The 21,130-nt window shown below is 42.8% G+C and overlaps 4 protein-coding genes across 14 annotated transcripts; 2 read left to right on the forward strand and 2 right to left on the reverse strand.

Moving 5' to 3' along the window:
* The first annotated feature begins 1,457 nt into the window (after positions 1–1,457).
* On the forward strand, positions 1,458–9,979 carry gys1 (glycogen synthase 1 (muscle)). Its single transcript, XM_086183935.1, has 16 exons — positions 1,458–1,616; positions 3,727–3,845; positions 3,972–4,153; positions 4,823–5,014; positions 5,146–5,331; positions 6,013–6,157; positions 6,316–6,433; positions 7,138–7,258; positions 7,333–7,439; positions 7,527–7,586; positions 7,784–7,976; positions 8,101–8,227; positions 8,308–8,403; positions 8,485–8,648; positions 8,736–8,816; positions 8,903–9,979. Exons 2-16 carry the CDS (start codon positions 3,728–3,730, stop codon positions 9,146–9,148), a joined length of 2,136 nt encoding a protein of 711 aa, XP_086040061.1. The 5' UTR covers positions 1,458–1,616; position 3,727; the 3' UTR covers positions 9,149–9,979.
* A 510-nt stretch (positions 9,980–10,489) lies between these two features.
* On the reverse strand, positions 10,490–15,416 carry aspdh (aspartate dehydrogenase domain containing). Of its 9 annotated transcripts, none has more exons than XM_086183941.1 (10): positions 15,074–15,415; positions 14,954–14,987; positions 14,711–14,800; positions 13,810–13,867; positions 13,486–13,630; positions 13,301–13,385; positions 12,454–12,603; positions 11,764–11,987; positions 11,541–11,680; positions 10,490–10,720 (listed from the first exon to the last, which is right to left on the reverse strand). In XM_086183941.1, the coding sequence occupies exons 3-10, from the start codon at positions 14,711–14,713 to the stop codon at positions 10,683–10,685; spliced, it is 843 nt and encodes a 280-aa protein (XP_086040067.1). In that variant the 5' UTR covers positions 14,714–14,800; positions 14,954–14,987; positions 15,074–15,415; the 3' UTR covers positions 10,490–10,682. The 9 variants fall into 9 exon arrangements, with proteins under 9 accessions (XP_086040067.1, XP_086040068.1, XP_086040070.1 ...); XM_086183942.1 differs by having other exon boundaries at positions 14,954–14,990; XM_086183944.1 differs by lacking the exon at positions 14,711–14,800 and having other exon boundaries at positions 15,074–15,416.
* tmem86b (transmembrane protein 86B) lies at positions 14,092–17,297 on the forward strand. Of its 2 annotated transcripts, none has more exons than XM_086183949.1 (4): positions 14,092–14,228; positions 14,735–15,050; positions 15,170–15,413; positions 16,516–17,297. In XM_086183949.1, the coding sequence occupies exons 2-4, from the start codon at positions 15,000–15,002 to the stop codon at positions 16,965–16,967; spliced, it is 747 nt and encodes a 248-aa protein (XP_086040075.1). In that variant the 5' UTR covers positions 14,092–14,228; positions 14,735–14,999; the 3' UTR covers positions 16,968–17,297. The 2 variants fall into 2 exon arrangements, with proteins under 2 accessions (XP_086040075.1, XP_086040074.1); XM_086183948.1 differs by lacking the exon at positions 14,092–14,228 and adding an exon at positions 14,266–14,639.
* Positions 17,136–20,788, reverse strand: hspbp1 (HSPA (heat shock 70kDa) binding protein, cytoplasmic cochaperone 1). 2 transcript variants are annotated; one of them, XM_086183936.1, is made up of 8 exons: positions 20,666–20,788; positions 20,231–20,366; positions 19,497–19,707; positions 19,078–19,302; positions 18,843–18,998; positions 18,053–18,149; positions 17,841–17,952; positions 17,136–17,719 (listed from the first exon to the last, which is right to left on the reverse strand). In XM_086183936.1, exons 2-8 carry the CDS (start codon positions 20,348–20,350, stop codon positions 17,639–17,641), a joined length of 1,002 nt encoding a protein of 333 aa, XP_086040062.1. In that variant the 5' UTR covers positions 20,351–20,366; positions 20,666–20,788; the 3' UTR covers positions 17,136–17,638. The 2 variants fall into 2 exon arrangements, with proteins under 2 accessions (XP_086040062.1, XP_086040063.1); XM_086183937.1 differs by having other exon boundaries at positions 20,231–20,361; positions 20,666–20,761.
* Positions 20,789–21,130: the final 342 nt, after the last annotated feature.

Consider the following 21,130-nt stretch of genomic DNA (forward strand, 5'->3'; position numbering starts at 1 on the left):
GATGAGGAACAATAAAGACCCGGGTCTCACTTACTCAAAACTTTTAAGTTAAGAAGCTCAAGGCTCATTGGCATTGTTATTGAGACAACTAAGAACTATAAATAGTATGAAGAAACATGTTTGCATTGTACATGATGGTCCCTGTCAACAAGTGCACAGTGAAAATCGAGGAATATAAAAGTAGATGGGGTAACAATATAAAGGGATGCACCAATAATCTCACATTAAATTTCCCATTTATAGTCACAATTTGTACACACTGAAAAATACAAGTAACTTTGTCGAATCTGGTTGGTTTTATTTGTTTAGCACCAAATCAAAACAAAATTCATCTCATCACACTCTACGAGTATGGCAGGTCTAGGATCACACTCTTAATCAAATCACATCCAACGGTTCCCCCGCGAGCAGGCAAATGCGGTGCCTCAAACTTCCTGTTACCAGGCAGAGATATCAAGCGGACCCAGGCGCTTCAGGGCTGCCATCTGCTTCGATCGCTTGAGAGAAAGAGAACAGGAAAGAGAGACAGGGGATGAATAAGACAGAAGAGAGACACAAAGGGGTCGAAAGCCTGTGGGAAAGTGATTTTTCTCTTTATTCCTAAACATTTGGAAAAGCCCATCAATCATATCTAAAGGCTGCCGCCCCCTTTTTCCTCACCCTCCAACCAGTTTACCATTGGTTGCTTTGCTTTGCAAAGAAGAAGAAAATTGTGCAAAGTGGACTGTTATAAAGCCAGCAGACGATTTCTGACACAGTAGTACTTATCTTCAGATAGAGTTGACAAACAAATGTTATCAAGCACCCCTCATAATATGACATTTTACAATTTCTCACTGATTTATGTGTTAAATGATGACAAATTATTAGCAGCAATACTATAAAAGACTAATTGTTAAACATTCATTTTATATATTATCTCTGGCAGGAAGTGATGACACTACAGCAGACACGTGTGACCTCCAGCCTCCTGTGTACTCCTGGAGTTTTACCCTAACTGTCTGGGTCATGTGTTCAGAGACATCAGGCTGGTGGTGGTGGTGGCAGCCAGAGGAGAATTTGTTTTACTATGGAAAAGATCACGGCGATTTGTAGGGGTGTTGGATGTCTTAATGTCACTGGTCATGCTATTCTCCAAATAGGCTCGTCGTGACCCTTAGAAGGAATTATAAATAACCCATCTCTCTCCTCCCTGGAACGTTTACCCGTTGCTCCCCTCATCTGTAGCAGTGAATTGACTATTCACCAACCAGTGCAACTCCCTTTAACTCCAGCTCAGCCAATAGCGTGTCTCCGCTGAGGAAAACGCCCAGTTCACCGTCAGAATATGCGCGGGGGCGGAGCTACGGTGGATGTCAAACCAATAGGAGTGAAGCTCATGAATAATGAGACAGGAGCGACACCTCATTCACCAAGCCAACCCTTCTGCATCATCGCAGGCCCCGGCTGTCCTGTCCCTCAGGTTGACGGCAGACGCACCAACCAATGTGAGCGGATGACATTTAACTGAGGCCGCCGCCCCCTTTTCCCTCACCCTCCGCTGTTTTCCTTTTTGATTGACGGAGACAGCTGGCAATGTGTGTTTCATCTCCTTGAAGCCGGGACACAAGCTAAGGGTGAGTAGAAATCTGTTGTTTTATTTTCCAGAGGTATAATTGTTGAATAGGTCTCCAGCGGACGCTCATCAGGGCGCCGCGTCCTCTACGCGTTTCCGCAGCTGGGTTGCAGTAAGTGCCTCCGGTCACGTTCGCCTCGTAACTCAGGAGAAAACGCCGATCGGACATAATTTAGAGCTGCAGGCATGTTCAGCTGGTTGAACTGGGAGGATTGTGGTTCAGGTCTGTAGCCGAGTCGAGGTGGGCGTGCAGCGCTTCCCCCATAGCCACATTTCTTGTCGGGAGTTTTTCTCCCTCCCCAAACCTGTAGGCCCTCTGCACAGCACAATTCAACAACAACAACAACAAAAAAATTGTGGCACGATGGTGAACGTGGTGTTTACATGGGAGTGCCAGGAGTGGAGTGGCATCCGAGCAGGTGAGGGAATCCCAGGGGGAAATATTTCAGCCCTGTGATGTTTAGTCATGATATTTGAGCCTCTGAGATCCCGTCTATGTCACAGGGATCTGTCTGGGTGGAAAGTTTGCTTGTGACCAGTTTGCCATCAACTTGAACAAAGCTTTTGTTTTCTCAGTTTGGTGCGCTGGTGTGTGTCCGCCAGCTTGGACAATGTGGAACTCTTCTAAACAATTATGTGTCATCCCAGCTCGGTGCCAGCAGTTTTGACATGTCGCAACTCTGCAGGTGTCACGGTGTGTCTCAACAGCCGGATCAAGTTTATACCTGAACCCTTAACTTGAGCAATCCTCCACCTCTGCATCACTTCCCATGCCACTCCCATCCTTTCTCGGGGGGTCGCACTGTTTCTGCAACACCTGATCACTACTTTAGTCTTCTCAGCACACTGAGATGCACTCAGTCACTCTTAATAAGACAGATAATGCAATTCTTTTGTGGCATTTCTTTCATAAATAGCTGTTTGAGGAATCAGATAGTACCTGGAATGTGTGTGACTGTGTTATATAGCTGCTAGGCAGATAGAAAAAGCCCTTTGACCATCTCAGATACACACACACACACACACACTTCCTCCTCTCTGTCCAGTGTTTGACCAGGTTTTAAAGTTGAGTTTAGTAAATATGACAACACATTTCAAAGCACAAAAGGGTGTATTACGTCACATTGGCGTAATGTAATAGGTGTTATGAAACTGGATTAGTGGTTCACTGATGACACCAGTTTCTTGATGGTGTGTGAAGAAATGTTAGTCAAGCAAAAGTGACTCAATTTAAAAAAAGACGTAGTCGTTTCTCGTAGCTGTTTACTATCACACAGACTGGTGTGTACATAGAAAGAAACAAAATGAGATGTCTTTGTTCCTGTCGTGGTTTTAAAAGAGCACATCACCTTTTTGCGAAATGTGCTTGGTGTCCATCCTCCCAGAGTCAGACAAAAAAATAGAGCCTTGATACCTTAGACTGACAGATCTGCTAGTTTTTAGCTTAATGAGTGACAGTGGATGGGAAGTGTTAGCATCCCTCTGTCAATGGACATCAAATACACTTTTACCAAAAATGGTCTCAGCCTGCATTATACATTTTAATTTAATTATCAGACGATTTAATTATCTCTTTCTCATAGCCGGAACTACTTCCCTGACTGGACGCAGAACCTCAAAAGACACATCACCAACAAATGTTTTGTTTTGTTGGTGGCGTGATGAAGAATGAATGCTGGTACTAATCATGGCTGACTTTTTAAGAGAGGATGACATTCTACACAAATCAAGAACCTGATCTATTTGAAGGCCTTTGACTGAAGTATGCTAACACTTCCCATCCGCGGCTATTCATTGCGCTAATTAGCTATCAGCTTGGTCTCAGCTTGGTCTCAGCTCCTTAACGCTGCACAGAGGAGAGAAGAGTATCAATCCTCTTGTCTGGCTCTGGACAGGAAGGACAAAAAGTTAATATGTTTCTTTAATTGTCCAAACAACAAATATAGTAACTTTTTGGATTGAAGGTTTAGAAAAACAAAGTAAGAGCGGTTTTAGATGACTCTTGCTGGAGCAGTGAGATATAGTAGCACTATGAGGAGCCTTTTGTACAGAGCAAAACACATTACTGCTTCCAGCTCAGTGCAGTGACTTTTTTTTTTAAATTTACCCAGCATGCCGCTGGCTCGCAGCCTGTCTGTCACGTCCCTGTCAGGACTGGAGGAGTGGGATGAGGAATTTGATTTGGAGGACGCTGTTCTTTTTGAGATTGCGTGGGAGGTCGCAAACAAAGGCAAGTATTTTGTTTGAATCCAGATTTCTTTATCCTTATGCCTCATACATGTCAAGTTGAATCAAGTTTTTATTTCAACACTGTGTGTGTGTGTGTGTGTGTGTGTGTGTGTGTGTACGTGTGAAGTTGGAGGCATCTACACAGTCATCCAGACCAAAGCCCGGCTGACCTCAGAGGAATGGGGGGAGAACTATTTCCTGGTGGGCCCCTACGTGGAGAGCAATGTGCGCACACAGGTGGAGCTGATCGAGCCCACCAACCCCACGCTGAGGAGAACTATTGACAAGATGAACTCCAGCGGGTGTAAGGTAGTAATAGACACTCAACACACACACACACACACCCCTCTGAAGGACAGCCTCTCTTAACTTGGCATGATTATAGAGGGAGTTTTATGGGAATGTGTGGCGTAAAAACACAGACCGCCTCGGCCCAGACGTCACTCCCTGCTCATGTCTCTAAACCCCAGTGACATTTCCCTATAAAGGTTAGAGGTTGAATGAATGTCTCCCCTTCTCTCTAACACACACACACACACTCCATAAATAGATGAATGTCAGTGTGTTTATCTGCAGATGTGTGTGTGTGTGTGTGTGTGTGTGTGTGTGTGTGTTAGTGTGTGGTACTTTTAATGCTTTGTGCTGTGTCACTCCGGTAGTGCTTTGGAATTACTAGTCCTAGTTTGGCTCCGAGTGCGTGTGGTAGTGTTTTAAAGTGATCTCCTAAAGGAGCATGTTTAACTGATCTAAATTAGGAACCAGATCAGCGTGTGTTGGGATGAACGGGTGTTTAGGTTGAGGGTATGAAAGTGAGAATATCAACCGTCTTTCAACATGAAACATTGCAATTCTGTGTTAAAATGGAGTTGATGTTGCAGCTGCAGCCATTAAACAAACAGATTCCCCACTGTAATGACATGTGGATCCTTACGTATTTCCAAACGAGATGTCATCACCCCACTTCCCTTGTTACTGCAGGTCTACTTCGGCCGCTGGCTCATTGAGGGCAGTCCCTACGTTGTTCTGATCGACGTTGGTTTCACCGCCTGGTCCCTGGACTCCTGGAAGACCGAGCTATGGGAGCTCTGTGACATCGGTGTGCCGTGGTTCGACCGCGAGGCCAACGATGCCGTGCTGTTTGGCTTCCTGACAGCTTGGCTCCTGGGAGAGGTCAGCAGCTCACGCCGCCTGACATGAACTCAATCTGTTCGCAAATATAAGCAAGTGAACGCAGCAGACTTGTAATGGATATCCAAATATGAGTGTTTGGAGTCCTCATTGTGTTTTTCCTAAATGTTCAGTATGCAGCCCAGTGTGAGGAGCCTCCTCACATCGTGGCCCAGTTCCACGAGTGGTTAGCAGGTCTGGGCTTGGTGTTGTGTAGACACAGGCAGCTGCCGGTCGCAACCATCTTCACCACTCATGCTACGCTGCTGGGACGCTACCTGTGTGCTGGAAACGTGGACTTCTACAACAACCTTGCAGAGGTGTGTGTGTGTGTGTGTGTGCGTGCGTGCGTGCGTGCGTGTGTGTGTGTGTGTGTGTGTTTGCGTGTTAGAGTCACTTCACTATTTGATCATTTGTTTCATTAAAATGGAATAAAAGGAGCAGGAAAGATTGCAGGGTTAAGTTGATTTTGATTTGCCTTAAGGTCCATAAAAAAAGAAGATGTGATTGCTATTTATACAAACAAATGATGTATTCAGTAATTATTAGTATAATTAGTATAAATTAGTATAATTGAGTCTATTATCCTTCATCTTGCACTTTTATTCTTTCTGTATCACTGAGAGGAGTTGCAATAAAGTTTCATGGTTGTGCATCGACAGTACAACCCTCTATGGTAATCTTATCGTTTTTATTAAGTCACATGACATTTTTTCATTAACTTTGTAAATAAGTAAATAATTTTTAGTTTATTCCTCCTTATAATGGTTTTAATTCATCCTTAAGTGGTGGGTGGATCTGCCTTTATTTTTTACGTTCATCATAATTCTAAATGGGATTTAATATACATGTTTCACTCGTGTTTGTTTATTTGTGTTAATTTGTGTTATATTTTTTCTGTTTCTCCCTCTCTCTTTCTCTCTCTCTGTTTTTCTCTCTCTCGTGTGTGTGTGTGTGTGTGTGTGTGTGTGTGTGTGTGTGTGTGTGTGTGCCTGCTTCAGTTCAATGTTGACAAGGAAGCTGGCGACAGACAGATCTACCACCGTTACTGTCTAGAGCGAGCAGCTGCACACTGCGCCCACGTCTTCACCACCGTGTCACAGATCACAGCTATTGAGGCTGAGCACCTACTCAAGAGGAAACCAGGTGTGTGGAGGTGAACTTACGCGAGGCGTCGCGTTCTGAAACGTCCTCAGTCATGTTCATTAAGCTTTCACATCAACAAGATTAGCTTGCTGATGGGATAACTAAAATAAAACTTTCTGTTCATGTCTCCTCTGAATCTCTCTCCTCTTCACGCACAGATATTATCACCCCTAACGGACTCAATGTGAAGAAGTTCTCAGCCGTGCACGAGTTTCAAAACCTCCACGCTCAGAGCAAGAACCGGATTCAGGAGTTTGTTAGGGGACACTTTTATGGGTTAGAGAGCTCACAACACACATGACAGTAAAACCTGTATGCCTGCACAGAGACTTACTGTTACTGCATGAACAAGTGTTCTTCTGAAATAGGAGTCATAGCAAAAGTCATTTTGACTTCATTGCACTTACAAGTCCATGAATTTTTTCCCATGTCCACACTCCAGTCTCCACACCTGATCCTGGTCAGTCGTACTCTTATTTTAGATGGTCCGACACTTCTTTCTATCCAAGTTTTCCTTTTGGTAACCCTTCGTGTAACATGCACCTCAGTAGCAACTGTCTGAAGTCACTTTAACATGCATTATTTCTGGTGTATGTATAAATCCATAATAGAGCCCACTCTATATTGCCGGTAGTTATGGATGCGAGCGTGACTGGTTGTCTGTCTCTATATGTCCTCCCTGTGATGGACTGGCGGTCGGTCCAGGGTTTACTCCTGTCCCCCGTCGATGGATGGATATAACAGCAACATCATCAGTTACCCAGCTTAAGCGGCTCAAATGTTTACTTCCTATTTGCCTAAAATACTCAAAAGGGGGAGAAACACTTGTGCTTTTCAACAAAATTGATTTGGTTAAATCAAGTAAGAGACAAGTGAAATATACGCAAACGATAGAAGTTTTTAAGTGTGCTGCAGTTTAGTGGGGTAGTACACATGCCGATCATTACTGCCACGCTCATCCCATCATGTTTGACCATCAGGCACCTTGACTTCAACCTGGATAAGTGCTTGTTCCTCTTCATTGCTGGGAGGTACGAATTCTCCAACAAAGGAGCTGACATCTTCCTGGAGGCTTTAGCCCGACTCAACTATCTACTGAGAGTAAGTGTTGTGTATTTTGTGTCAGCACGTGTGTATTCAAGTGTTAACGTCCTATTACTCTTCCCATCCTGCAGGTTAATCACAGCGACGTTACCGTCATTGCCTTCTTCATCATGCCGGCTCGTACAAACAACTTCAATGTGGAGACCTTGAAGGGTCAAGCAGTCAGGAAGCAGCTCTGGTGAGACGGTTAATTCAGATTCTCACCGTCAGACGCATCAATTTCACTTTCAATTTTTCTATTATTCCTTTATTCTGTTCCTGACAGGGATACTGCTCAAACTGTGAAGGAACGCTTCGGGAAGAAACTTTATGAGTCTCTTCTAGTGTGAGTTGACCTCCTATGATTTACCAAATGAAACCTGAGGGATGTGCAGTGATCTATCTGGCAGCAAAGTCCTGATTTTTAGATGGATAGACAGTATGATGACATTGTCAAAACAAGCTCGGTTGAATGTAATGTCCCAGTTGTTCACCCTTGTTTCTGTCATCACTTAAAAGCTAAAATCTTTCTGTTGTCTATAGTGGACAGCTGCCAGATGTGTCGAAGATGCTGGACAAGGAGGATTTCACCATCATGAAACGAGCCATCTTTGCCACTCAGAGGCAGTGCCAGCCTCCCATCTGTACTCACAACATGCTGGAGGACAGCAGCGACCCCATCCTCAACTGCGTCCGCCGCATCGGTCTATTCAACAGCTCTGCTGACCGTGTTAAGGTAAAAGATCACCCCTCAACACTTGAAGGCAGAATTATTTTTATAACTTTTACATCACTTTTGTTTTTGTTTTTTTAACTCCAGCATGTTGCAGTGATGTATTGGCTTCTCTGCTCTGCTTTAGATAATCTTCCATCCTGAGTTCCTGTCCTCTACCTCTCCTCTGCTACCCATGGACTACGAGGAGTTTGTACGAGGTTGCCACCTTGGCGTTTTCCCCTCTTATTATGAGCCTTGGGGCTACACACCAGGTTTGACAGGGTATTTGTACACGTTTAGGTAAAATGTATTACGTCACATTACTAATGAGACGTTGTGTTGTCATGGTCAGCTGAGTGCACAGTCATGGGAATCCCATCGATCTCAACTAACCTGTCAGGCTTCGGCTGTTTCATGGAGGAACACATAGCCGACCCCTCGGCGTACGGTGAGTGTTTCAGATTATTGTAATATTAATTTCGAAAGACATGCTCCCTCTTCTTTCATGTCACTGCGTTTCCTTTTGCAGGCATTTACATCCTGGACCGGCGATATCGAGGAGTGGACGAGTCGTGTAACCAGCTCACTTCCTTCCTATTCCAGTTCTGTAAGCAGAGCCGTCGCCAGCGGATTATCCAGAGGAACCGGACCGAGCGTCTAAGTGACCTGCTGGACTGGAGATACCTCGGCAGGGTGAGATTTGAGCTGTGGATGGCTGCTTTTGTGTTTTTCATTATCTTGAAATTAACACATTTTTCTTTTTCTTGTGTTCTGCCGTAGTATTATATCGCCGCCCGTCATATGGCGTTGGCCAAAGCCTTCCCTGACACCTACGTGTACGAACCACATGACCCCACCTCAGTAAGTCCACTTGTGTGTCCTCATGGGTAAACCACCTTTATAATCATCAGCCTCTCAGCTTCATCCTCTGATGCTCTTGTCCTCAGACCTCAGGTTTCCGTTACCCCCGGCCCGCCTCCGTGCCCCCGTCGCCCGCTCTGTCCCGTCACTCCTCCCCCCACCACAGCGAGGCTGAGGACAACGACGAAGACGAACGCTACGATGAAGATCTGGAGGCAGAAAAGGACCGGGTGAACATCCGCCAGCCCTACACACTCCCATTCAAAAACAAGCTTTCTGCTGTGCACGGGGCCAACGGGAACAGCAATGGTGTCACAAGCGAGAAAAACTGAGACACATAAACACACAAACACCCACACAAACATACACACACACACACACACACACACACACACTCACATATACAAAACATGCTAAACCTCACGAGTGAAACTATCTTCGGCAGTTACTAAAATCATGCTTGCACACAAAAGAGTGCAGATGTGAGCCATGAAATGTGATATTGGCTTGTTGTGAAAGTTGCATTGTCTTCCCAACCTGTGCGTACCTCAGAGTTTTAAATATCCGTCGCTTTGGTTTTCTTGTTACACCAGCAGGTGCTTTGATATCGTGTGTGTGTGTGTGTGTGTTTGTGTGTGTGTGTGTGTGTGTCTGTGTGAGAGAGAGAGAGAGAGAGAGAGAGAGAGAGTGGGGGTATATCATAGTTGCTGGATATTGTAGGGTAATAACACTGGATAACAGATGAAGAGAAAAGTTTTGTATACTTGAGTGACATTTGGGTCAGAGCAGGGAAAACAACACAACCCTCCTTTTTACCAGCATCCATCACCTTTCTATATACATGCAGGATCTGTTCTTTTAAAAAAAAAAATGCAAAGATGACGCCAGTCGCTGTGTGTAGCCACAAAGACCACTCCTCCTTTTAACGTTTGATGTATCACTCAACGCTGATGAGGCAACACTTCAGACTCCGCTTTGTTGCAGCATCTTTCAAATGCCTTGTTTACGATAAAAAAACATCCCAAAATGGAGATAAAATGTAAAACACACAACAATAACAATAAATAAATAGCATTAGAATGCACTGCTGAGACAATTCTCTCACTGTGAGAGTAGTTTTGTGTGTGTTTTCATTTTATCTCTGTGCCTTAATGTATCACTGTTGTACTGATGAACAACCCGATGCTCCTGTTTATCTGTGTGCGTGTGTGTATGTGGGTGTGGGTGTGTGTGTGCTGGTGTGAGTGTGAAATTTCCAAATTTGGCAGGTCTTATTAAGAAGACTTAAGGGAAAATGGGACTTTGTCATCAAATGGCCACCATGTGAACGACATGACAGTGGTGGTGCGAGAGAGAGTGAGAGAAAGAGAGAGAGAGAGAGAGAGAGAGAAAGCACGAGAGAGAGAGTGAGAGAGAGAGAGAGAGAAAGAGAGAGCACGAGAGAGAGAGAGTGAGAGAGAGAGAGAGAAAGAGAGAGCACGAGAGAGAGAGAGTGAGAGAGAGAGAGAGAAAGAGAGAGCACGAGAGAGAGAGAGTGAGAGAGAGAGAGAGAAAGAGAGAGCACGAGAGAGAGAGAGTGAGAGAGAGAGAGAGAGAAATAGAGAGACTCACACTCCTGCACCAGATCAACTTCTAATAAAGTTTAAATTCACCATTTTGTCAGTGTTTTACAGATCACAACTGGGCCTTTGTTCTTTGTCCGTATGCAGTTTATTAGAGCACAAAGAGTCAAGAGCCTCTGGTTTTCACATGTTTAGTGACATTCTGATCGTAGAACAAAATCCAAACATTTCACTGTGCACAACCTGGCTCATCTGGAAATGTACAGTATTTCACTTCTTTGTTGCAGTAAACTCTCCAGATGCTTCAGCACAAATAAACTCGGCCTCCATGACCTTTGCAGACTGAAAAAGAAAAATATTTTAAAAAGTTACACAATTTACTCGTTTAATAAAGCCTTACCTACAAGTACAACCTCGAGGTATTTTAATTTTGTATCTTTGTGAACTTAAGATTGATCCTTTTCAGATTTCAGAATAATTTTCAAACTCGTCATTTAAACATTTTGTAATGTTATGAGTCACTTTTAAGCTTGCCACAATTTATTTATTTTACTACTCGTCATGTTCCAGTTGAAGACTAGTTCCACATATTTGCTTCCAAATACCTGCACCGGGCCAAACCAAGTTGAATAGTTCATTGTTTCGCCAAAAAAGCATGAATATTATTTTGGATTTTGTTCTTACAAAAATATTCTTGCATTCTTTTATACTGAGGCTCTTAGAAGAGGCCCAAGTCCAAACAATCAATCATCCAGGGCCCTAGGATTTGTTCTATTGAGTTTTGATCATCATGATTAATCTCAGTAAATTTTGGTATTGAAATTCATTATTTATTCATTTAATCTTTTGACACTGTTTGGCTTCCATACCCATTGGTCTACATTTTTTTCCAGTGGTACTGCTGCTGTTCCTGTATACAAAACATATTATAAAGTCCCTTGTATCAGTCAGAGGATCCAAACCATTAATACTTGTGCTCTTACTACAGTCGATGCAGGATTTTTACATTGCTGTAACTGATACTTTTACTGAAGTAAAGGATGTGAATACCTCTACCACTGCAATCTATTCATGAAATATGTGATTGCCGACCACTGGACAAGTGTTTTAGTACTTCTGGTGGCTCCAGTGTTCTACATCAGGAACTTGTGTTGGTTCTCACCCAGTAAACTATTCCAAAAGGAGTTGTATGTTGCACTGCCAGTCACAGCACCGAGTTTGGCTGGGTTCCTCCTCACTGTGTGCACGGAGAAGCCATCACGTCCGGTCACCTCCACCTCCACCACGTGAAAGTCCCTCAACCTGAGCCGTGAAGATGTGAATATAATTCAAGCAGGTTTTGAAAGGCTGCAGTAGTTCCATTCTAGATTTTTAGGAGGACTCACGCAGTGTCTGACACGATCTCTCCCTGAACCCCAGAAAAGCCGAGGGTGCCTGCTGCCACAGCCGCTGCAGCCATGGTGTTAACGTTGTTAGGGGCAAGGGGGCATAGCTCTGCCACTGAGCCTTTGAACAGAACCCTCCTGCCCTCCCCCTCAGTCCAATCAGAGAGGACATCTCCGGTCAGCCGGAAGCAAGATGGATGCTTGGACATTCTTATAAATAGAGCCTGGAAGCAAGCAAACACATTTAGACCATGATATGTTGAACCAAAGACGGGATGTAGATAGCAACCGGGCCTTAGCCGTCAGCATCTAACGTAGTAGAACAGTTCAAATGATTTAGTGTGATAAGCTTATAGATCAAGAGAAGAAAAGTACTGTAATTTGCTGTTGGTATCCTGGTTTCCTATGTCCTCGTGATACATACTGAGTGTTTGGCCAAACTCCGGATGTGCATCAGAAACAGGCTGTATTCTCCAAAGGGTAATTGAACCGTTCAGGATATTTTTGGATTCTGACCATTTTTGGATTCTGACCCATTTTTGGCACAGAACTGTTATTGTGAGTTTGTGCAGCCAACTAGACAAGCTGAAAACAAAGCAGTTGCACTTCCACATGAGGAGTATCCATGTTCCAGATTCTTCTCCCTGTGCTACACCTTATGACCCTGGACCTTCACTATCCTGGTGTTACCTTCAAGGCTCCACTATCATTCAGCCTCTGGATGTCCTGACCACCCCATAATGCACCACTGGGGACGTAGAGCGTCCTGCCGTACAGCTGAGCCGCCTGACGAAGCCTCTGGTTCAGATCAGGGTCGGAGAGGGCAGAGGGGGAGCCCACCTGAGAGGAGAAACAGTGAGGGTTTTAGAGGTCAATTCACACATCAAAGCTTTAAGTAGAAATATCTTGGTATGATTGTTGCAGCTATACGGAAGCCAAGGAAGGCCATATTTCTAAATCATTATCTCAGGATCGTGGGCTACTTATCTTGTTATTTTGAGATAAGTCTTTTTTATCATCTTATAACGAGATACTTAGCTCATCATTTGGAGTAATAGCATTAAAATAGACAAAAAGAAGACAGAAAATTAATTCATATAGATATTCTCAGTTAAGACACCCCTAAAAAAAGGTGCTAGAGACTTGGGACCCCCACAATCCCAGGTGGTGGCTGATGCATACACTCATTACACACAAACCAAATAAAGCTAAATTTAATCTGATTTAAAATCCTGTTATAGTACTATTTCATTTTTAAAAACAATTAATGCATTCGGATTGTTTTAGAATCTTTTTGTGGAAATCAACTTGTGACCCAATGGACTAACATGAAGACACCTGGTCAGGTGCCTTTCTCTTCATTTCTTTCATCCACTAAACTCCTGTGTAACTCTGTTGTTGTTGTTGTTGTTGTTGCATATCTCCCTCACATCTCTCTCCCTCACCATTAAACACCATTAGATAGCTCTGTCCAGGTGCACGACAAAAAATCCAAATCAGTGATGGCAAAGAAAGTAAACTAATCATCAAAACTCACCATTAAGTGACACTGAGACAGAAACTGGGACCCAAATTCTTTTACAATTTGAGGGTGACACACTTCTACAATGACATCGCATCGCCTGTAAAACAAACAATGATTATTCCATCAAAGAGATGCAAGAAATTGTGGTGCATGTAATGATTAAAGACGCTGTGTGTGAGTCTACATTGCTGGTGCACCTGTCCGTAAAAGATGATAGATGATCAAGTATGAGCTCATCTGGGACTGAACCCTTGAGCTTCCCTGAATTTCTGTTCCAAACAAAAGCCAGAGTTAAACCCAGAGCAGCTCCGTCTCTAAGGAGCCTCTCCACCAGGTAATGTCCTGCACAACACACACACACACACACACACACACACACACACACACACAGTCACATTTATAGTTACACATTTTAAAATCTGGACGTGAGAGCAGAGAGAGAGAGAGAGAGACAGAAAGAGACAGAGACAGAGAGTGTGTGTTTGTTTGCGTGTGTGTCAGTGTATATGTGAGGCTCAGACCCAGATGTCCATATCCTACAACTCCAATCCTGAGGGAAGACGAGCCGGTTGTCATGTCCTGTGCAGAGAATATGAGAATAAAAGCCTGAAACATACACTCGAAACTTGCCAACACACACACACACACACACACACACACACACACACACACACACACACGCACGCACGCACGCACACACACACACACACACATCCAATGTTAACCTGACATCATATCGCATCTCAGACACTCACTATTTATTACACTACACACCCGATTATCCCACATCTCTCTAGAACGCGGTATCTTCCAACCTGAACACGTTTGACTCGAGGAATTCTGGACAACACGGTTCAAAGTTTGACCCACAGCTTCTGTAGTTAATCATTATTCAGTTTGTGGAATTATCACACGCTGCTCCTCCTCCAGTTATTTACAGGTCCGTTATGAATCAGTTGTAAATGGAAACATAATAGTCACCTAACACAGATTACGTCCCCTGCTTATTTCCCCTGTGACTGTTTCGTTATTGTGACCTTTATTTCCCTACTTTTGAAAACTTCGCATAGTTTGCTGTATGGGTTACCTTTTTTTTTTTAGAGAGAAATCTGGTGTATGTTGGCCATCTAGTGAACATAAACTGCAATGTGAAACGTGAAACTTCTCCAATTCTTTGAGAACTGAAACTCAGAAAAATTCCCATTTGTCTTATAACTGTCAATAACTGTCAATAACTGTTATAGTTGGTGTAGTACACCTCATCAATAATGGACTATTATCTTCCCTTATGATAGCTGTTGCATAGAGAAATTGTTTTTGAGATATGTTCCAAAAGGTTTTAGTTCATATGGTGAGAGAATTATCCAGCAATCAATCCATCAAAATGTTTGTTTTGATACCAACAAATGTCTCAACATTTACCATTAACAATTATTCTGCCTCTAGTTCAACTTTGACCTTCATGTCAACGGTGTTGCTCAGCCAGAGAGGTTAAAGGTCAGCCTATGAGAACTGAAAACAAGATGAACATTGATTATAAGAGCGCAATCAGACAGCAAGGATCAGTCTAAAGTTCAGTGCTGGGAAGCACACAGCAGAGAATCAACAGAGACGTGGAACGGGAGAACAAGACAAGACGTTGTTAAGTTTACGTATTTCAGTTACCTGGAGAGTGAAAGAGGAAGATTCGTGGTCAGGTCTGCTGGAGAAGATGGACATCCTTGAAACTGATGCTTATGACAGGCGGCAGAGGAGAAATATGGTAAATATGTATATGATGCTTACCCAGTTTTTTTCCGCTGATGAAACAGAATAAACTAAAGTTTTGTATAAACTCATGACGTGACGGGGTCTCCTTCTCTCTCGGTTTCTCTCTCTCAGTCCTGTGCTCTCCTTTTCTCCCTCTCGCCTTTCTTTGTGGCAACAGCTTTATACTTCTACCTGTGGAGCCCTGAGTCCCCGCCATCCATCATGTCTGCAGGTGTCAAAGCAGTACCGACACTCCTCCTGGCCGCGGTCGTGCTGAGCTGGAACGGAAGTCAGAGTGTCCTGGGTGTGGTCGGAGGCCTGCTCTTCTCTGCTGCCGGTGACTGCTGCCTGGTCTGGCAGGAGCTGTTTCTCCATGGTAGGAGCTGTTATCATATTTGAGCTGTATTCATATTTGTAGTAATTTTGGTTTTCAATTTGCAAATCACATCAAATTGTACAGTAAGTGTTGATGATAGCAGCATCCTCCGCTCCTATCAGCAGAGTACAGGAAAAGGGTCGTATGTTAGCTCACATATCCATCTTGTAATTCCGCTTCAGTAAAATGGAGTCTAAAAGAATGAAAACAGAAGGGTTTTTGGACAAAAAATCTCAGTAATTTGTATGATTATTATATAGTTGAAACTTCAAAGGTTTTTCTTTTTAGTTTTGATACACAGCAAAACTCTGCATTTCTTTTAATAGCATCCATGTCATGTGACTCAGATGACTACAGATCAATACCAGATAATAGTACTCGACTGCAAATATAGGACACACCACTTTTTACTGCCTGAAACCCATGAAAATAGATGGGTTTTTGGTGAACCAATAGATATTTCTCATTATTACAATTTTAAATAGTTTCTATGATGGAACTTGATTACTGCTGTGAATGTTGATAGAATGGTATCTATCAAATAAAATAGAAGACGATAAGATCACAATTCTACCCTGCTCCCAACTTCCTGCAGCATTTATATCACGTGACAAAGTCGTAGATATCAAAACCTTTAGTTTGTGATATGTACAGTATGTAGCTTTTCCGCAGATTTGTCGAATATTTCTTTTGTCAGCATTTTTCCATTTAAGAGTTTTTTTTTACATTTACCTTCTAATATACTCATAAGCCAATCTAGACTTTTTCTTTGTAATATTGTGTTGGTAGTACACTGTATATATCCAGAATAAAAAAAAGCTTCAGGGTCCAGTGTAGTTATTTGATGAGTCAATACAATCAGTAATATAATCTTGCCAAATGATCCTCAATTCCACAGTCACATACAGAAATAGTGTTTCTCTCACCTCATCACGATACCAGGAATGTTATCGGCTTTTCAGTCCTTTACGTCAACCGGTTTCTAGAGTGACTTGCTCTCGTTAATATATTTTGTTCTATGAAAGTAAATTTGAACTATTTCTCCACAAGGCCCTCAAGATAAAGAGTTAAGTAATGTCTTGTGCCATCACATCTCTTTCAGGAATGGGTGCGTTTGCCGTGGCTCACCTGTTGTACTCACTCACCTTCCTCTCATCTCGTTATGCTACACACTCCTCTTCCTCCTGGATCCGCCTCCTGTATCTGATACTGGTCTTGGTGGGAGGAGGTTTCTACATTTATTTATACCCATCTCTCAAGAAGGACCCAAAGTCAGATCTGCTGGTGCCAGCTGTGGGGGTGTATATCATGTTAATTACACTAATGGGAACCTTAGCTATTAGAACCCGTCGAGTAGCAACACTGTTTGGAGGTTTGTTCTTTATAGTATCTGATATTGCACTGTCGCTGCAGGTGTTCAAGGTGACAGCACCACTACAGCACGGCAACACTGTTGTGATGGTGACATATTATTTAGCGCAGCTGCTAATAGCTGTGGGTGATGTTAGGGCAATGGAAAGCAAGGATGAGTTTGCAAAATGGAAGCGGTCCTAACCCGTACCCCTGTGGCATCCCTAAAGTATGTCTCACCTTTACATCAAAGGTAAAAATCCCAAAAATGCCTATAGAACTGACTGCTTTAGTCCTGGAAAACATGAAGCTACAGAGCAGCTTGCGTCTCACCAATATTCAAACAAATGTTTCAAGCAAAAATGAGATGAGTCAATTAAAATCAGTTTAGAATATTTGTATTTAGTGCCAAAAATATTTAAATGATTTTAACATCTGTATTTATGTCCGGATTGTCCATGTAGTGGCAATGTTTTCCCACCTGTATGTGACATTTTATGTATGTTTACACTTCCATTTGTTTTGTTAATAAATAAACAGTTTAAAAAAATAATGTCTATATTTCTGACTCGACTAGGGAAATAACTGAAATGAACAAAAGCAGACATCATCTGAGAAAAAGCAGATATAAGGGAGTTAACATTTGGCTTTAAATATACCACACCTACTACATGTTTGCTACATAAAATGTGAAATTTTGACAACTCTGAACTGAAAAATTATTTTATACATGATAATTATTTACAGGGTAAAATCCAGCTTCTGGATTACATGCAACAAAAAAAAGTAATGACGAGCGCCTGTAGAAACAAACAAAAATGTAACATCCTTGTCCTGCTGCATCTTCGCACACTCATGTCAGGTAAAGAGGAACATCAGCGATCCATCCCGATGTCGTCTGACGGCTGTCCACGGAAACACATCGACCTCAAACGCTCACAGAAGTCCAGCTCTTCCTGTTGGAAAACAAACAAAAAAAGGCTAAATAAACTGTTTCCTGGACAATTCAAATTAAATGCTATACATGGCTATGAATAATGTACATGCATGCAGTTTTGTAGTTCACATTTGAGGTACCTGACTTTCTTCTTTTCCTTGGAGCTCTCTGGCTCTCTGTCTGAGTAACTCGTCCAGACCCAGAGAAGGATCCCTGCAGTCTTTCAGACCCTGCGGACAGTCTTCTACCAGGCTGGACGGGCACGAGGAACAAGGACAGTTACCAATTCTATCCAAGGTTCGTGTCTACTATTAAATGCTGAGGACAGACTAAAGTTAGCAATGATTCTTACCAGCAAAGGGCTCCGAGCACGTGTTCATGGAAGGGTGAGTGAGGTGTACGAAGCACAGAGATCAGCTGCTGCGCCATCCCCATGGAGACGACTGCGTCTGGATGAAGAAGAAACAGGAACATGCGGGACTTCTATACATGATCTCACCAAACACTCATCAATCCAAGTCAATAGAAGAGTTTCTCCCAAGTGGGGGCAGAACGTTCTAGATTTGGAATTAGCTCTGAATTACGCAACAACTACACAGCTTCTACTTAGATTTGGTTTGCGGAATGATAAGTCCAGTGTTGTATTTAGTTTAGCAGTACTAGTTCAGGGGGGAAATTAAAAAAAACCAACAATAACAACAATGTGCAAATTTAGATAACATATATAATAAATATATTTTTATTTATTATTATATTATATAATAATAAAATTGTCGTAAAAAACTCAAATCCTGTAATATAAAGATAGAAGATATTACTCTGCATGTTTTATTCTTTTTCCTTGACTTGTACTTTATGTATTTATTTCTATTTTTTTTCATCTTAAATAGCTCATGTTATTTATTTGTTTTGGGTTTCTTAAATCCCCAGCACAACTGTTTTGTTCCTCTCTCTTGCTGTGCAAAAGACGTGTTTATGTAGCTGATTATCACCTTTGCTTTTTTGCAAACCAATAGAATATTTTTTTTTAATTCTATAAACTAACTGCAAAGAGATCCAATATTAAAAACAAAAAACAAAGCGGACCATGACTGACAGATTCATAATTTTTATAATCTCAGTCGTCCCTCTCGCTTTCCCACCTTTCTGTTCAGGATGTGATGTCAGCAGGTTGAGGAGCAGGAACGCAGACTTGGTTCGGAGCTTCTCGCTGTCTGACTGCATGCCCCTCATCAGTAATGAGAAGCCATCGTGGGACAGGAAGGCCTGGAGTCCTGCTTCCTGCTCCCGGACCAGACCTGGGTCACAACAGGACGTAGTTCAAAGATGGAGCTCATGGAATAACGAGTCATGATGTATAGTAGCAGTTGTACTCACAAGAGACTGCATAAAGGCCTTTGACTCTGACAGTGAGGTGGGGGTCTGAGTCTGTCAGCTGCAGCAGTTTGGGTAGAGCACCGATGCTGAGCAAGTGGTCCTGCACTTGTGGCATGTTCTGAGCACAGGAAGCGATCAGCTGGGCAGTGCGCCACCTCAACCCGCTTTGGGTGTGACACAGATACTGGGAGACACACAAGTCCAGTCCTCCAAGAGTCACCAGGTCTGAGACAATGGGAAACAGGGGTGGCAGTCAGGATTAAGGCCAGAAATTCACAACAATTAAATGTCTTATAGCTCTATCCCACAGTCATGAGTCCAAATCACTGGTACTACACCAACCCCTGACTCTCCTGACCATGACACTATAATTCACTCAGCTTTACTGTACTCTTCTATCATCCCTCCTCATCACACACCTCTGGCATTGTCCAGGTTCTCACACAACTCTGACAGCATCTCTAGAGCCGTTTCCCGCTCATCTTCGTCCTCCTCGTCTCCCTCCTCCTCTCCCTCCTTTTCATTCATTCCTTCTTTGCGCAGGACAGCCAAACACTGCTTCATCTGCTCCACTTCATCCATCTGCCCTTTGCAGGCTTCTGCTAGAGCTTCCCTCAGCCACATCTTCCTCTGCAACAAAGAGAGATAATATTAGGGTTTCTCACGCTGCACTGAAATATTAAGTCTTTGAGGTTTTGTTTACATGTAAAATTTGTGCTCAACCTAAAAAGGATGCTGACGATGGAACTATCAACCACAAAGAAAACAGGCATGCGCACCTGGACTGAGTCCTGACGGATATGAAAAAAGGGGTTTGATTTTACAAGAACTAATCGGCGAGCCTATTTCTCTATGATTCTATGATCATATTATGATCAAATATATATATGAGCAAAATAATCTAGAAAGTTCTTAAATTACTAAAGCTTGAACCAACACATTATTTCAGGCTTAACAATACAAGAATATTAATGAACACATGACATAAATTACAATAAAACAACCACCACCACCTACTGCTTGTCGCTGCTGTCAGAAGGTGCCTGATTCTCCCAGACACAAACAAAGCATTTCCTTTCATCCACACTCAAGCTTAGAACTGAGGTGACGTTCTGGTTCAGATGAGGGTTTGCTACAACTACCAGACACATACCTCCTCTGACATGGGTTCAGCAGGGGCAGGTCCCTCTGCAGTTGAGCCAGCATCCACTGCTAACTGCAGGATCCCCTGAAGGTTCTGTGGGTATCTTCTGTTCTGACTGTTCTCAGCCATGATAGTTCCAGCTGGACTGTGTGAAGTGAAGTGGATTTCAGAGATGATACAAAAAAAAAAAAGGAAAAATGTTAGGAACATTGGACAGGACCAGAGAATATGACAGCCACCACTCCCCCCCAGCGTTCAGATTTTGACTTAAAATCGATCCCTTAACACGGTGGAATCAAGAGGAGCCCTGTCACTACAGAACACTTTGGGAGTGCACATAACCGAGCTCATCCGAATGACAAGTTGACGTCATTACAGCAGCCTAGACAGACATTTTAACCCTTCCTCTAATAGTATTATAAAAGCCGTTAATCCCGAACCTACCTTTCAAAAGTCCGTAATGCACTGTTGAATAAATTGGTGGCGATTTAGCAAGTGAACTCCCCTTATAAACACAGACACATGAATGCGCTAGAACGTTCTAGCTAGGCTAGTGGCGAGGGCACCATGCTTTACCGTAAATGCTACAGTACAAGGACAGCCATGATTGTCCTTCTCACTCTCATAGAGTCTTTCCAGTGCGATATGTTCATGTTGATTTCAGGCCTTGAAATATTTATTATAATATTTGTGTATGTACTATCCCAGTGCGGACAGTAATTGAACTTCAGCATCCAAAACGCATAGTAATAAATATATAGTAGTGTAGTTACGGTAAATCAGTGACGTTAACAGGCTGCGACTGTCAGAGAGTCCTACTGGAATTGAGAGTGTTCCTTCCATTATTAGCTATTACTGCAGATTCTTCGTCATTAATATTGTTAATTACTATTAATATTGATATTTTAC

The sequence above is a fragment of the Aulostomus chinensis genome, chromosome 18 (genome assembly GCF_037954235.1).
Source record: "Aulostomus chinensis isolate RoL2024-O1b breed Wild chromosome 18, RoL_Achi_v1.0, whole genome shotgun sequence".
Lineage (NCBI taxonomy): Eukaryota > Metazoa > Chordata > Actinopteri > Syngnathiformes > Aulostomidae > Aulostomus > Aulostomus chinensis.